General features: G+C 42.8%; 1 protein-coding gene across 10 annotated transcripts in view; it reads right to left on the bottom strand.

Annotated features, from left to right (window-relative positions):
• The window catches only part of NEDD4L (NEDD4 like E3 ubiquitin protein ligase), a 250,903-nt gene that overhangs the window by 106,152 nt on the left and 127,572 nt on the right, over positions 1 to 17,179 (bottom strand). The window contains exon 1 of one of the 10 annotated variants that reach the window (XM_082241791.1): positions 14,203 to 15,479. The exons of 5 other annotated variants lie outside the window; for them this stretch is intronic. In XM_082241791.1, coding sequence (XP_082097917.1) covers positions 14,203 to 15,375 — 1,173 coding nt within the window. In that variant the 5' untranslated portion in view covers positions 15,376 to 15,479. Of the gene's footprint in view, positions 1 to 14,202; positions 15,480 to 17,179 lie in introns of those variants that run through there. 4 more of the 10 variants (XM_082241793.1, XM_082241796.1, XM_082241794.1 and 1 more) reach the window with 4 other exon arrangements.

Raw genomic sequence — 17,179 nt, 5'->3', positions numbered from 1 at the left:
ATTTTACCCCAGGAGATGAACTGCCACAGGGGCTAGATTAAACCAACCAGCGGACCAGATTAGGCCCCCAAAACGGACTTTGGACATGCCTGGCATAAGCATAACATTTTGCATCCACTACTCTTGCACTCCTGCCAACCTAGCAGTTCGAAAGCACGTCAAGTGCAAGTAGATAAATAGGTACCACTCCGGCGGGAAGATAAACGGCGTTTCCGTGCGCTGCTCTGGTTCGCCAGAAGCAGCTTAGTCATGCTGGCCACATGACCCGGAAGCTGTACGCCGGCTCCCTCAGCCAATAAAGCGAGATGAGCGCCGCAACGCCAGAGTCGTTCGTGACTGGACCTAACGGTCAGGAGTACATTTACCTTTACTCTTGCACTTTGGTGCTCCCTGATAAGGCCTAACTTCCTGTCACCCCACCATGTTTTGTGTAGCCTCCAGCCTGACGTCATGAAGAAGTCAAGACCTTGCTTGCTATTTTGTGCCACGTTGGTTGGTTCTAATAAAATTATACCTTCTGTGAATTGGGGAGAAAGGTTCTAACAGAGCCCTTACTGGATACGTGCAGGTTGTTGGGTGTTTTGTTTTAAATGGAACAGCATTCAGAAGTGGTATCTCCCATTTGCAGTCTAAATTGGTACGGTCTGTCCTGCCACCCTCATTCTGCCACACATATAGAACTGGCCTTCTTATCTCCTCGTTCAGAAACCAAGACATTTAGTACATGCTATTCAAGTGGAAGGATATTGTATAAGCACAAATAGTCTCAGATCAGACAGTTGACATTTTACAGCTCAAACACTTTTGATCAGCAACACTGGTAGTAGATTTATTCTTGTGAAGTGACTGCACTATTTATAAGCTGGTTGAAATTTACAAGTGCTCCATTGTAATGAAATACAATATGGTATTAACTATGCATAAATTCAAGGTTTGCCCCTACAAGATGCAGGTTCGTGTTTTAAAATGAGGATAATAAGGAAGGAAACCGCCACCAGATAACATAATGTAATTTAAAAAAGAAACTTCCAAATACTATATTCAGTATCTATAGCAGGGGTAGGCAACCTAAGGCCTGGGGGCCGGATGCGGCCCAATTGCCTTCTCAATCCGGCCTGTGGTCGGTCTGGGAATCAGTATGTATTTACATGAGTAGAATGTGTCCTTTTATTTAAAATGCATCTCTGGGTTATTTGTGGGGCATAGGAATTCGTTCATTCCCGCCCCCCAAAAAAATACAGTCCGGCCCCCCACATGGTCCAAGGGACGGTGGACTGGCCCACGGCTGAAAAAGGTTCCGGACCCCTGATCTATAGCAAGAGTTGAAAGTTAGGCATCATTTTGCACACTTTAAAGGACTTCACGTGAATTATCTTCACAAGAAGTCTAAGGTTTTATCTATCAGCATCATCTGCATATTGCAGGTGTTCTTGAGAAGGCCTTCCCTAACACCACCTAGCAACTTGGCAACTGAGGGAAGATTCAACCAAGACATTTCTGATCATGGATTAGTCACTTTGCTACCCTGTGGGAGAACTGCTATAACCTACATTACTAGTAAGATGAAATCTCAATATTTATTTTTAAGGTGAGTGAGTTTTCACATTGCATGACATGTTGCATTAGTGTCGACTTATTAACTCGTCCAAGTGTTAATTATTCACCATATGCACCAATATTTCTTAATACAGTGGTGCCCCGCAAGACGAATGCCTCGCAAGACGGAAAAATCGCTAGATGAAAGAGTTTTCCGTTTTGGAGGTGCCTCGCAAAACGAATCTCCTATGGGCTTGCTTCGCAAGACGAAAATGTCTTGCGAGTTCCTGCGGATTTCCCCCCTCCCCCTTTTTCTAAGCCGCTAAGCCGCTTATCAGCTGATCCGATAAGCCGATAAAAGCCGATAAAAGCTGCTAAAAGCCGCTAATCGCGCTAATCTGTCAATGGGCTTGCTTCGCAAGACAAAAAAACCGCTGGACGAAGAGAATCACAGAACGGATTCTTTTCGTCTTGCGAGGCACCACTGTACTTATTTTCAACTCAATCCATGCCGTAAGCACTCTGGGAAGATACTTCCATCACTGGGTTCTGTTCTAGCATGGAGGTATGATACAATATGGAATAAGATAAAGCTATTAGCAAATGAATTACTTTCCAAGCTCACAAAACTTACACTTACACTTACACACACACGGTACTATTTTCTCTAGAACATAACACACACACCTTCTGCATATAATTAAAACAAGCTTCTTATAGAGCAGCCTTCTCCAATAGTGTTGCTAGACTACAAGTCCCATCATTCCTGACCGCTGGTTGGGGATGATGGGGTTTGTAGTCAACAACAACTCCAATTACCTGGAGTTAATGGTGAGTAGTGAGGTGCCATGTTTGCTGATAACTCCCAATTGTTCAGGGTGGTAAAAGCAAACATGGATTTCCAAAAAGGTGTCTCCAATCTGGATGAATGAGCATTGGACGGCAAATGTGACTCTATGTAAGGAAGTGAAGTACTGGGTCAAAATAAATATAGCCATATCATGGGGTTTAAACTCACATTGTGTCTGCTCAGGAAAAGGCTACTGGAAATGTAGTGTTATGAAGATATTGACCCAGTGTGTGCCAGCTATGAATAAATTGAATACTATGCTAGGGTTGATTAGGAAAGAGATAGAAAATGAAATTGCCAATATCATAATGCTGATGTGATTGCACTTGGAACACAATTCAAAAATATATTTTATAGATATTATAGAGGAGGGAGTTGATCAGAAAATAGCAATCACGAATAAATCCCACAAAACAAGCAGAAACTGGGGAATATACTTTTGTATATTTATATGTATTTGTATTTGTGTAATTTATACAGGCCATCAAGTTCTGCTTTCAATTGTGTTTTATTTTCATTTTACTTTTCCCACCAAGGACCCTGTGTTAGTAAAAAGCTGTATTAGATAAGGCAGCTTAGATACCTGGCTGTTTCAAGATCCTGAAGGCATCATTTACATGGGCAGCTGAATATAAAGGAGATTCAGATATCACCCACCCCAAATACACATAGAATGAAAGAATGAGTGGGGGGCCATGCAGAATCGCCTGCCAACTCCCATTGTTGCGCACTCAGATATTGTGTGAAGGGGTTCACCGGTGTTTTTCAACAATGGGTCCTAGGATGCAGTCGAATTACAACTTCTAGCCTATGTGACCATGGACTGGGAATGTTGAGTGACAAGAGTCCAACAACCTCTGGGGACTCAAGGTTTCATAATACTACTCTACACACCTAGAGCTCCTCCACAAGGGAGGTCCTGACTAAGCCAAGATCTCCTTCACACAACCCCTTCACACGCTGAATGTGCAAATGGAAATGGAAGCAGACGAAACTCCATTCACACGTACTTTCAACACACAGAGGGGTCATGTGGACCCCCACTCTCCCAGAGACCACAAGAGTTACAGATGTCTAGAACAGTGTTTGGGAATCTGTGGTCCTCCACATGCCATTAGACCCCCCTCCTCAACTCCCATCAGCTTAAATTATAATCAGGGATTATAGAAGTTGTGGACCAACAACATCATATTGTACCAGAGCAGCTCCCCAATCCTGGTCCAGGCTGAATTAGAAATCCCCAAGTTTCTAATTACAACGGGCAGCTCCATATGCAATATTACCGATTTCTGTTTAATTCTGGGCAGCTGGCCACATCCCTCCCTCAGATGGCTTGTACATTATGTGGTAAACCTCAGTGATTACAGGATAGGGCACACTTGGAATTCTAGGCTGCCTGAATGTGTGCTACAACCCCACCACAGCTATGCAATCAAGCCAGGCAACAAGGGAAGTGTTGTTGGCGACATCCACTCCGATGTGTGCATAGATTATGCACGCACGCACAAACGCTATGTACACACGCATACTTATATATGCGCACACACCCATCATTGTGCATGGGTAACTTGATATTTATAGTGGATACGATTAAATCAGGGCTGTTAATATTTTGCATTGCTCCCGGTGCAGGGGGAAAAATATTCTAAATAGTAGTACAAGAGCAGCTACCCCTACAACGCCAGCCCCGTGGAAAATGAAGCTGGCAGCACAAATTGAGGACACTGAATTCTTTTATCCCTCCTCCTGTTCCAACATCTGTTTTGGCTGGCGTCAGACGCAGGCATCCTGATTGATGTCACCTAGCCAGCACAGGGCTGCTGTAGCTTGCTGTCCAAGAGGAATACATACCAGAAAAAGGCATACAAAAGCACAGAAGCTGGGGGGACGGGACGGACGGACGCTTGAACTAACAGCTTTCTTCTGACAACACCGCTGAAAACTTTTGGTTAGCTTAACCAACCCTTCTCTCCATTCCCCCGCCCCATAAACACCCCCCCTCTCTTATAAATAGATCTGTTCTGTTCTTTTGTTTTGTTTCACACTCTTAACTTAATGAAGATAGGGCATCAGGCGGTAAGAGGTTGGAGAGCAGGCACATTGCAAGCAAAACAACATGCAAAAACCTCTTTCTTTGGCATTGTATGGCTGCATACTTAACTCTGCAATGAGCTTTACAAGGTAGCTACTGAGATATGAGTCCATATGCGGTGCTTTAGTCTTACATTGAAAAGCTTCTGAATGAACAACGAAGCCAGATTTATTGACACGTGGGGCACAGAGACAGCTTGGCCATTTTGGGCCACACACAGAGAGAGAGGTGTCTCATTCCACAGCTAGAAGCCCTGTTGCCTCCAAGTGTGGCTCCATATCCTTCCCAATCACTGAGTGGCCTCCTGGGAAATTAAGATTTCATGGCTAATAGCCATCTATATACTCTTCCTCCATTCACTGTAAAACCATGCAAACTAGTGGCCACCGCCACATCTTGCGGCAGCAAATTCTACGAATTAACTCTGCTACGTGTGGGAAAAGACTTTCTTTCATCTGCCCAGAATCTCTCACCATAAAGTTTCATTGGTCAGGTTCTAATAGGTACAGTAAGAAAGGAGTTGAAAAACTTTCCCCTATCCACTTTCTCTGTACTGTGCAACAAACCTTTATCATGTCCTTTTCTGGGTCACCTTTTCTCTGAACTCAAAAGCCCCAAATACTTTAGACTTTCTTCCCAGGAAAGACACCTCAATCATTCTGCTTTTCTGCATCTTTTCCTGCTCTACCATATTTTTTGTTTTCCAGATATAGTCACCAGAACTGCACACATTGCTCCAAACGCAGCTGCATCATAGATTTATAACAACGCATTGCGATACTGATCGTTTTATTTTCAATTAGTTTCCTAGCAATCCTTAGCATTACTGGGTTTTTCAGAGTTGCCCTATAACGAACTGACATTTATCGCTGAGTAATCCACAGCATTCCCAATCCCTCTTTCCTGGAGAGTCATTGCCAGTTCAGACCCTGTCAGTACATTCTGAAGTTAGGAATTTTTTTGCTGCAGCGGCATCACTTTACACTTCATTTGCCATTTTGTTGCCTGTTCCCCCAGTTTAAATAATTTTGGGACTCTTTCCCTATCCTGGACAGCAATACAGGCACCCCCTGATTTGCGTGGAGGCTGCATTTCAGGCTATTGTGGGTGACAGCAGAGTGCACATAAACCTGTTCCACTGCCTTTTCCGGCCACTTCCAGTCGTGCACCTATCAAACATATGTAAATCGGTCATTGCCTGCACACCATTTGCAAGCTGTGCTACTGCAGCGCTCATCTGGCTCCAGTTCACTTATGAAAGCCATGATTCACATACAAATCCTTCAGGAATAGTATTGTTTGCTAACTTCCACTGTGAGAGTTGTTCATTCACTTATTCCCTCTGCTTTCTGTTGTCTGCAAAATGGTCAATCCCCTTACTGGGCAATTGCTAAGCTTACTCAGAAGCCTTTGGTGAGGGGCTTAGCCAAAGCTTACAAATTAAGTTTGTAACTAGAAGTATCACTGTATATAAGAGTGGCTCAGGTATTATAAATAATAATAAAATAATAATAATAATAATAATAATAATAATATGCTGTTGTTGTTAGATTGTTCTTGTTTTTAAGTCTTACATGCCACCCTGATCAAAATATTTATTAATTATATTAATGAACTTCAAAATATTGATCCAGGCAGGACTTTTCATTGTAGAAGCTATGTTGGTTCCTTCTCAGCAAGTCTTGTTGTTCTTCATGCTTTCACTTCCTTCTTTAATTATGCTTTCCACCAGTTTACCCACAGTAGACTTTATGCTGTAACTGTCCTGTAGTAGTTCATCTAGTAATCTAGTTTGTTGCTTTCCCATTCCCCAATCAAAAGGTTGGTTTTAAAGTTGAAATAAGAAGAAATAATGTGACATCTTGAATCTTGCTAAGCTGTTGGAAATCATCATCTTCTCCATTTCGTCCCTCCCATGCTGCTGTAGGTCAGCAGCAGAGCTCATGGCCTTGCATATTACGAGCATAATATCTCCGATTAGCAGCTAGAAGATACCTTTGCCTGAGAGTCTCAATGCCAGTCAGAGCAGCTTAGATGAATTGACTCTGTAGGTCAGCTTCCTACATTCATACTCTTTGTCAGTGCTGGTTCTCTTGCCCTTGTTGTTGCTGGCCTATCAGCCGCACCGCTGTGAGAAAGCTTCACGCACTTCATTATCCTCAGTCTACATCACAAAACTGTTAAACAGGACAGTACTACCTTCTAGACTTAAGAGGTTCAGCCTGAAAAAGTATGATTGGAAATACCCCAAGCATGTGTCCAAAAGGCCACAAGCCCAAGTGAGCAGGAGTGCCGCGTTTCAACTTTTCCCACACACTCAGAATCATAGAATTGTAGGGCTGGAAGGGACCACGAGGGTCATCTAGTCCAACCCCCTGAAATGCGGGAATCTTTTTGCTTAAACCCGCGGCCCTGAGATTAAGAGTAGTATGCTCTACCAACTGAGCTATCCCAGGGATACTTGAAGTTACAGAACTGTGTTTTTTTCTCAATTTGTCCATTTAGGAACCCTTTAAATCTGCAAACAAAAAAACTTACAAATTTCACATCCTCTATCCATGCACTACGGTACGACTAGGCCACAACATGTATTACTACATGAAGAGAAACTTCCCTTTCTGTATTGCAGCTCTGCAATTTTATACAGAGAGCAGGAGATAGGAGTATGGCAATTACGGCTTGGTTCGATAACCATGGGGGAGTATTTTGCTTGTTTGTTACTAAGTTATGTATGTTGTGTTTTTATATTGGAAACTGCCCTTTAATCCTCAGATGAAGAGCGATATAGAAATTTAATAACAAAAATAAAAATAAAAAGCAAAACTATTAGTTTCCACTATCCAGAAGTCCAGCCCAGCCACGATATTGCTACAGTGTTATATGAACTGATTCACAAAAATGTTGTTATGTGAAGAGCAGAAACTAACTATTGCAGAAAGATCTCCATTATTCAAAGCCTATCACTCTGAAATTGCTTGAAAATTAAATACATGTATTAGTCAGAGAGATCACTTTTGGTTTTTCCAACGGGACCCCTTTGTATCTGCACCTTTTCGCTTCAATGTGGCCCCTTTTACAACTACATGACAGCAATTCAACAGGTTTGGGAATGAAGTCAATAGCGTCACCACAGAATATACAGCTGTACCTTGGTTCTTGAACAGAATGCATTCTGGGAGTGCGTTCGAAAACCAAGGCGCGGCTTCCGATTGGTTGCAGGAGTATTCTGCAGCCAATCGGAAGCCGTGCCAGACGTTCAGGTTCTGAAAATTGTTCTAAAACCGGAACACTCACTTCCGGGTTTCGATTGTTCGGGAGCAGATTTGTTCAGGAGCCAAGGCATTTGAGATTCAAGGTAGCATGCACTTTCAGGCTAAATATCCAAAAACACACATTTGTCCATGATGGTTCAGAAGCGATTTCAAGGGCTGACTTCTGTTAATATGGAAGTTCATTACTTGCTTGGTTGCCTCAATAAATAAACAAATTCATATCTGTCGAGCATTTGGTATCTTAATCTGATTGCCTACTTTTAAACCAGTACATGCCAAATAGAATCTGTATACCTTGAACCCAGAATGTTTGCTTTAAAAAGCCAGGGTTGACACTCTGATTTATAGAAGCATTATACACCTAGCTTGAGAGACAAAAACAGATACTGTACATGGAATTATTAAAACCCATCATCAACAAGTATCCTTTCACAAGGGAACTGTGAGAACAGCTAATTTCAGCTATATAACTTACTCATATTTCCTGCTAACAAAAGGAGCTTTCATGCCTGAAAAGTTATATAGAAAGAACAAATAAGTATACACAGACCTTACTTTTTGTTTGTTTCCATTTTTCAAAAAAAAGGAGGAATGTGTTGTTGCCTAAAATTACCTTTTATTTAAAAGAAAGAGTCAAAATGCAAGAAGACTGCCACAACAGTATGTCACCAAATACTAAATAAACAAGAGGTGGGGGGAATTAGCAATGAAGGAGAAACCACTAAGACCTCTACCATAAGCCTGGAATACGTGATGTGTTTGTAGGGACAGAGAACTCTCATTCTGCAACGCAGAGTCATCGCTCAAAGGCAAATTGGGACAGACCACCTGCTAAGCTTTGCTTGTGGCTGCAAAATGATTCCTGCAGCACCAGCCATCCCTCCACAGCTGGTATACAAATCATTGTTCTGTATGGGACAATGACAATAAAGATTATCATATCGTATCATATTGTATCGCGACAAGCCATGGCAGTCACCAGAAAGTCCTTGCATAGGTATTTAACAGTTTGATATAATGCGACAGAATGGAGGAAAGACACAGGGCATTTTGTGACCAAGCTAGACCCATGTTCTAAAGCCCTCTAAGGGTCCATGTCTTCGTCAGCAGCTCCTCTGAAATTCTAGCTCTAGAATCTTTTATTTGCCAAGGGTGTCTGGAATTCTCTCAGACAGACCCTTGTCAACTAAAAACATAGCGGCATTTCCTCGCCCAAGCTGCTTTTATAGACCAATACAGCAGACATGAAGACGTGTACTAAAATACAGCATAGCCCAGTTTTTAATATCAGCAGAGACAAATACAGAAAAGACTTCTTTGCAAAATATCAGTCCAACAGAATCCAGAACGGGCTTTCCAAAGACATGTACCTACAGATTAGGCATTGCGCTTAAATATTAGGTCAACGTGCTCCTATTTTCTTCTCTAGTTTCTGTTAGGAGCTTGTCCTACACTCGAGTAGGACCCTGGCAGAGACACATGCCTGACTGGCATGTTCTCCCCTCCTGGTCATTCATTCGGGAGCTTCAAAAGCTTTCTTCTGCCCAAACATCACAGCAACCAATGCCAACAGACATCGGCACACTCAGGGATCCACAGAGTCTTTGCAGCTTGCATAAGACCTCAGCAACTCAGCATTTTGGCTAATCTACTTTATTTACATTTAAACACACACGGAGCACTGCAACATGGCTCCCTCTCTCTCTAGCATCAGACAGCAAAAAGAAAGAACAAAGGATAATAGTTAGTCCCACTTCACGGAACACAACACAAACATCCTGTCGCCGTCACTTCCCACTCTGTGGAATAGACAACAATCCCATGACTGCAATCATGGAGCTGGAATTCTAACAGTTTTATGGTAACTCTTAATGAAATGCATCCTGCCTGTGTGAAAGCTCTTCGGCCCAAAAGAGAAGATATTTGAAAGGTCATAAACACTCAGTAGCAATAGGACTACAGACGCCCGCATGAATGTTTTCACTCCAGATAAATAAGCCTTGAAGCAGCTGCTGCCTTCAGACCAAATCCCAGGTCCTATATCAATCAAATAATCACAAACTAGCTGAACCGGGGAAAAGATTGGAAGCTATTTTGCCTAAGCAGCTTTCATAAAATATATTCTTCTCTACGGGTTTGGTTTGATTAAACACAGAAGCCTCTCACACCACGGATTTAAAGGGTTTCCCAAAATAAGATTGAGGTGACTTTCTAATGGAGTGACTCTCCCCTTCTGCTAACATCCACTTGAAATGGGATAGGTGCATACGAGTGCAACGCTGTTCCTCACTGGCATCGCACTTTAAGGAGCTTACTGGAAATTTCCTTGAGCTACGATAAAGCTTGCACGAGGCACAGCCCTAGCACACCTCTCTGTGAAGGACAAAAACCTGCAGAAAATGGACTATGGTGGGAGAATGCTAGAAGAACAATAAAGGCATCTCTCTCCAACATTCTTTGAGCTGGTGCAGTATGGGAAACAGAAAACATGACTGATAAACAGAAAGCAAAAGTGTGTAAGCATTGCTTCTTAACTAAGCAATCTTATGAGACAGTGTTAAAATTATTATTAGTAGTAGCAACAGTCCATCAAGTTAGGTTTTTTTACTAATCAATTCAAACTCCAATTTTGTTGTTTTGTTGTGTTTTTTTAAAAGACAACATCGCACTTTTGGATTAACATTTATTAATGGCCAATTCATAAATAAAGTACATAATAGCCCAGTTATAATTATGGTTTCGTGCTATGATAAGAGAACAAGCTGTAGCCTCACACTCTCCCCTCCTTCCATCTTCAATTAACTGCGGGCTAGCTAACAAACCAGAATCTGAAACCATTGCTTTATCCTCCTTTGTCTGAACTAACCACAGTTAGAACAAACCAGCCCCCAAAATTCTAATATAATAAGAAATCTGTGGTTTCTTTAAAAACCAAAAGCGGAACCTTCAAATTTCATTACCTCCCATTGTCAAACAACAGAAGCAAATGGGATGATGGCAGACCACTTGAAGACTTACCCCAGCTCACTCTGGTTCAATGTCTGAACTGAGCTTCCGCACAGTAGCCGCTCTCAGCCTCCAGAATATACAGCACACATTCGCCCACAGCTAAGTGTATTCGATATAGAGAGTTTTCATTTCTAAGCACACTCGGCTCTCTTGCGCAACTAAGCTAAGCAAAAAAGCAGACAGCCACTTGGATGAGGGACAGCAGCAGTTTAGATGAATATCTGGAAAATGCTTACTTAAAGAATGCTCTGGCCGTGCTCATTGCCTCAGTTCAAGCGCCCGAATGTTAATATACAATGGAAAATGTCAACCCATTAAGCCCATACCGAATTTCTCCTCGCGGCTTTGACTGTATTAGGGTTAAGGAAGTGCGGGTTTGTGCCGTGTGTGCGCCTGAGCGTTATTTGTTTAATGCATTTTGTATATTGCCTCTCTGCCAAGGCACCTGAGGCAGCTTACCATTTTAAAACACTAAAAACAAACCAAAGTCACAAAGTATAGAATGGAACGCTTGTGTAGGAAAGACGGAGTTACCGGTCTATCAGATTCAAGTGCAAAGAACGTTCTCCCTTCGACATACTTATCTATGAAAATGTGTGTCGATGGGAAATCTCATGCATCAGATGTGAAAAAGTTGCGTCCAACAGGTTGTGTTGCACACCCATCTAATTTAGAATATATGCAAACTAGTTGTAGCTTTCATATAATTCCGCAAGCTTACTAGATTATCAATAGTTTCAATGCAGGTGCTTCCAACTTTTCCAATTCTATGATTCTACGAATAACAAAAAGATGCAAACAGACAAACAAACAAACAGCCCCCCCTCCCAAAAAAATCCTAGGAACTATAGTGCTGAGAGTTACAGAGCTACCATTCCAAGAGTTCCCCGGGAAGAGGGATTGATTGATAAAGCACTCTTGAGAGTTGTAGTTCTGTGCAGGCTCTCCTGACGTCTTTCACTACCCTTAAGAAACGAGAGTTCCCAGGATTCTTTGGGGGAAGCCATATCTGCTTAAAGTGGTAATGGCACAGTTTTCAATGTATAATGCAACTGAGTCCAAAGTGTGCATGCATCAACATGGTTTATATTTGCCAACTGCTGAAAGGTGGCAATTTGTACCTAATATCAAGGTTTGCCAGCTCACAGTGTTTGTTTGGCAAGCATGTTATTGAATCTAATAACTATTATAGACTGGTCTACAGAGCATAGTGATGCCTTTAATTGTGTTAAATGAGTCCCCCAGAGGGTTGTCCAATCTGCCATTTCTGCAGCGCAAACCCATAATACTTTCTGAAGGAACAATCAGTGCTGTCTGCTATACGTTGAATTATCAGGCTCTACAGGTAATCAAAAATGTTCATACATTGCTGTCCATTTTTTTTGTTTGTTTCATCGAACAGAGATCTGCCATTTAGATTTTTTTATACTTATATCATTGGCACTGTCCGCGGGAAACTTCAATCTTTGATTGCATGCAATTATTGTCTTTGCAATTATTGTCTATGTTCTGAAGAGACTAAGCTGGTGCAGATCTGCAGATCTGACTTCTTTTAAGCCTTTATTTTTTACTTAGATACAATATAGCATCAAGTATTTCCCTGAAATGGGGAAAGATATACAGCCTTTAAATACCCCTTTTCATTTATCTATGTGTACATATGTACATTCACTCGGAATGAAGCTGGTATTTCAAAAAGCTGTCAATTTTAGTTCCCCCAGCTGCATTTTTCTGCTCTGGTTCTATTGTCAACTTTTTCAAATCAAAGGGCATACACATTTATTTAATTCAAAAGTGCTCAGCCTCCTCCAACTCTCAGAATAACAAAGGACATGCATCTAATAAAATATGCATCTTTTTTTTTTAATACACTCTGAAGTTCAACATTTTAAAATTTCTTTGACAAGGCTGCTACATGATCCTGTGGCGAGTGCATGCCCGCTCACTCTTTCATCACTTGTGAATTAATACATATAAAATAATGAAATTCGCCCCACTCAAAGGCTCAAGAGTTAAGGCAGAATTTGGTCCATAACTCCAACACGGTCCTTGCCTCTCTCAGTCACCCTCCGGAATATCTAAAGCCCGCTCAACACTTAACACTCTGTATATCTGCTTTAGATCGCTCGTTCAAAATTATTACTACTGTAGAAGCATCAAAGCAGAGGGGGCCTTTCCCCTTTAAAATCTTCAGCGCCTGTAATAACCATTTTAATGCCATTTCGATATGTCTACGATAAAACCTGGAGGATTTGGCAGGGGCAGTAAAATCCCAAGAGAAAGCAAACCAATTAAAATGTTTGCTGGTCCCTTCCTTACACCACTCCCTCCCCCCCCCCCCGAAATCTAGAGAAAATTCTACATACGCTATATAGGACCACACAATTCCTAAAAGAGAAGGAAAGTGGCATTGCTTCTAAAGTAAATAAGTTTATTTCTTCAGTCTTCTCGACATGTAGATGTATGTACATTCCAAGAAGTAAAATTAGGATGCAGCTTTCGCGATTAAAGCAGCAGTCATCACACTGCCCTCCCATAGTCAGGCGTTGCTTTGCTTTGTTGAAATACATTTTAAGTATGCCTGAGAGAGCGATGCCCGTATGGTGATGGAAGCAAGAAACGGCTAAAGTTCTGTTCTTGCACATGTGTTCACATAGCATCTGCTGTTCTAGATGCCACTGTGCAATAACTGGACACAGTATTTACTTTTTCACTTTTGTCATTCTCTTAAGTAATATTATTTGGGTTGAAGCTCAGCTTCAACACATTATGCGTGTTAAATGTAAAAGCATTTATCCCTCCAAAGATGTGCATTGCCTCAAATCAAAACTCTAGCGCGTTGTTAACAGCGAATGGCTGAAAAGATAAAACGCAAATGGAATGAGCAGAACACACAAACCTGCTTGGCGTTTCACAACGGTTTCGCTTCTGCCACTACGAAGTTATAACTAGACAGAAAGCAATACAGTCCCTGTGAATCATTTCACTTAACGGTATTATAATCCCCAATACAAAATTGTGGTTCCTTCATACACACAGTAGAGAATTACTCTGATCACTGCGTGTGTGTATTCTATTTATTTTTCAAGAAGCAACTTTTTTTTTAACGAAGTGGGCACTATTTATAAACAGCAGCACAGTGGCTTACAGATTTTTGTAAAACTAAATCCTATTGTAACCCTGGATGACGTAACATTGACTTAAGTAACGTGTGAGTTGCTAGGAGACCTCAAAACATTGCAATGGATGCAGTCATAGCTGAAAGCTATTTTAGCTTAATGAACCGAAGATGCTCTGAGATTGTTCTAGAGGAATATAGTTCCTGCTAGCATTATGAGTTGTAAACAATTATGCAAACTGTGCAAAGCGTATTTGTGAAAATGTAGGTTATCACCATGAGTGAAAATTTAAGTTATCACCAGCACATTAATGTTCCTACTTACTGAGGAGTTGCCTGCCACAGAACCGGGAGCATTAGGATTTTCCTGTCCAGAACCTTGGCCTCTCTCATTAGTCCCACGAGTCACAAGGATTCTGAAATGCTGCTGCCTTGAGTTTTGATCGGGACGGATTTTAAAGGTGCACCCTTGCCCAGGAGAAACCCGCTCCACTGAACCACTTTGAGATATTTCAGAGCCGTTCCTGCAGTTTCCACGAAGTGCCGGATTCACGCCGTCGTCCTCCGTGGGGCTGACTCGTGCCGGATGGGGCTGAACTGGGTACGAGGTACTCCTTTCCAGCCGTATCCGTGGGTACCTGACCAACCTATCCCCTTTTGTTCCGGTGAAACCAAAATTGTAATCTGCTCCCGCCTCTGCATTGTTCGACTGAGACTGCTGCAACTGGAAGACAAACAATTTCTTCCCCGAACTGGAGGACCCATCGGGCAGGTGCTGCAAAGACCAGCGCCTGGGTTCAGAGGGAGAAGAGGCATTCTGAGCCTCGGAACCAAAGGGCATCAGCGTAACATGAGGAACATCCACACTGGAAGCTCTGTGCTGAATCCTCACCCCGCTGATGTTTAACCCTGATGCAGGGTTCGTTTCGCCATCTTGAGCCGTGGCTGCGCTGTCATCATTCCAGTTATTGGAAGGTATTGTACAAAATATTGTATGGTTAGAGGACCCAGCGTTAATCTCGTGCCCCATGTTCTCTGTCTGCCTCGGTGGAGAATTATCTGGAGTCACCTGCGGACTACTTTGAGAAGAATGGCTTCCAACCAGAGATTCACAATGCTCCCCTAGATCTGAAAAGTTACCTGTCTCCTCCAGAGGGGACTCTGGGCCCCCACACTCATCAGAATGTCCATTTACTGCCTTACGCTGGAGAGAGATCTGCATGGAGGAGCTCCTTGTTGGACGCGCATCGATGTTGTTTAGAAGCTGGGGGATAAACATGGACGTGCTCCTTTTCAAGGAACTGGCTTCCCGCAGATCCCGGCTCCCGTCGCCGTAATCCATTCTGCGCCTGGAGAAAGGGTGAGGCCCGTTCCTTCTCGGTAAAGTGTGGAATGACATGAAAAAGTCATCATCTTCTCTCTCGTGGTCTAAGATCTCCGACTCGGGAGCTGTGTTGCTTCGCCCGGAGCCAAAATGAAACCGCAGCCGATGGGCCATCGTTCCGGGAGAGAGGAGAGGGGGGGAGACGGCAACGAGTCCAGGCACTGCCAGAAGTTAAGAACTGAAGACATAAACTCCGAGGAAAAGTGTCCCATCTGCCAAACTGTTAGCACTGCTGTACTGATAGCGACAGATAGCAGAAATAGCCCAAGTGGCAAGCAACATTCCAGGCATGATTGGATAAGAGCAATCAGCGCTCCTCCACACTGTGACATAGGGTAGGGTGGCTGGCATCACATGACCCATTTCCCCCTCTCCAATGCAAGCAGCTATTTTTTTTTCTTCTTTAATACCAGCAAGAGACTGAAACAGCACCTTCACAGCTGCTCCTTTTCCATCAGAAAGGAGCGGCCCCAGCGGGAGATCTCTCACAGCTGACCGAGGCAGCAAACACACTCAAGCTCTGCTATAAATCTAAAAGTACATCATATTCACAGAACCCTTTTGTACTAAACCAGACCAAACAAAAAATAAAAAACGGAGGGGGGGGGGAGCGAGACACAGACCACCAGCAGCACCCACCAAAGACCCCCACCCGTACTTTGTTGATATTGCATTGAAGTCCTCAGGCAGATCGGGGAGTCACAAAAATGGCCGGAGGAAGGTACACACGGAGATTGCATTTGCTCAAAGCTGGCTGAAGCCTTCGAGTTCCATTTGACTAATGCACATATTAAAGAATGGCTAGGAACTATATCTTTCTCCCCTTATGCTTAAAAAGTGATTTAAGTAGCAAGCTTTTTTTTGCTGGAGTGGTAGACACAGATATCATATTGCCACTGTAAACGAACTATAATAACCCGCTCCAGCTATACACAGCGTTTCCCAGGAGAGGCGGTTTGGGGGGTGGGTGGGGGGAGGAAGAAACTCTCTCTCTCTCTCTCTCTCTCTCTCTCTCTCTCTCTCTCTCTCTCACACACACACACACACACACACACACACTTCAAGCAGCAGACAGGAGAAAGCAACAATCTTCCTTTTTCGGCTTTTGGGAGGCTGAGAAGGCAGCTGAGATCTGGAGCGCAGGGGTGTTTGTGAAGAGCTGTACTGATCTGACTTGAAACACCGTCCAGAAACGCTGCCCCACGCTGGCGAGCGTCCAGGGAGAAAGTTAGCAATATTACTAGCTCAGATTGCCAACATGGAATAGAGCTCTGCTTTGTTAGGAGCCAAAACGCTCCAGAAGAACAAACAGACTCAACATTAAACAATGCCCGAATTCGGCTCTGCTACACATGGCGGTTTTGATAAATGTCGGAGAGGGTGGAAGGAGAAGGTAGGAACTGTAGCTGAGGCAGAGTCTGACAATGCTCTTCCAGTGCGAATTAGAAAGAAGGGCCAATGAAACCAAACAGTCTTATTGCAGAAGTAAACAGAACAACCTGCTTTTATAAAAGAAAGCCTCGGAGAAGGAGTTGTGGAAAATCATGTGGGTGTTGAGTCAAAACCATATCCTGGGCACCTCTGCTTCTGTTTTCTAAGCACTTGTTTTCCCATACAGGGGCCGGGGGGCGGGGGGGGGGAAGCAGCCCAATTACAAGGAGTAGCTTAAAATGATAAAGACTGATGAGGATAAGTATTATAATCTATACTAGCAAAACTGGACTCTGCTAATGACGACAACGCCATGATTCCTCACTACACAAAAATAATAATAAAAAGAACAGGCACATCGTCGGGAGCATCTCTGGGAATCCAGCATTTTGGACTACAGGACACATTTCTATTAGATAGATAGATAGATAGATAGATAGATAGATAGAGATAGAGTTCTCCAATGAAAATAGGGATGTCCTATTCC

This window comes from Podarcis vaucheri (assembly GCF_965113315.1).
Source record: "Podarcis vaucheri genome assembly, chromosome: 11".
Classification (NCBI taxonomy): Eukaryota; Metazoa; Chordata; class Lepidosauria; order Squamata; family Lacertidae; genus Podarcis; species Podarcis vaucheri.
Note: the sequence above shows the minus strand (reverse complement) of the source record. Positions and strands in the feature narration are given on the sequence as shown.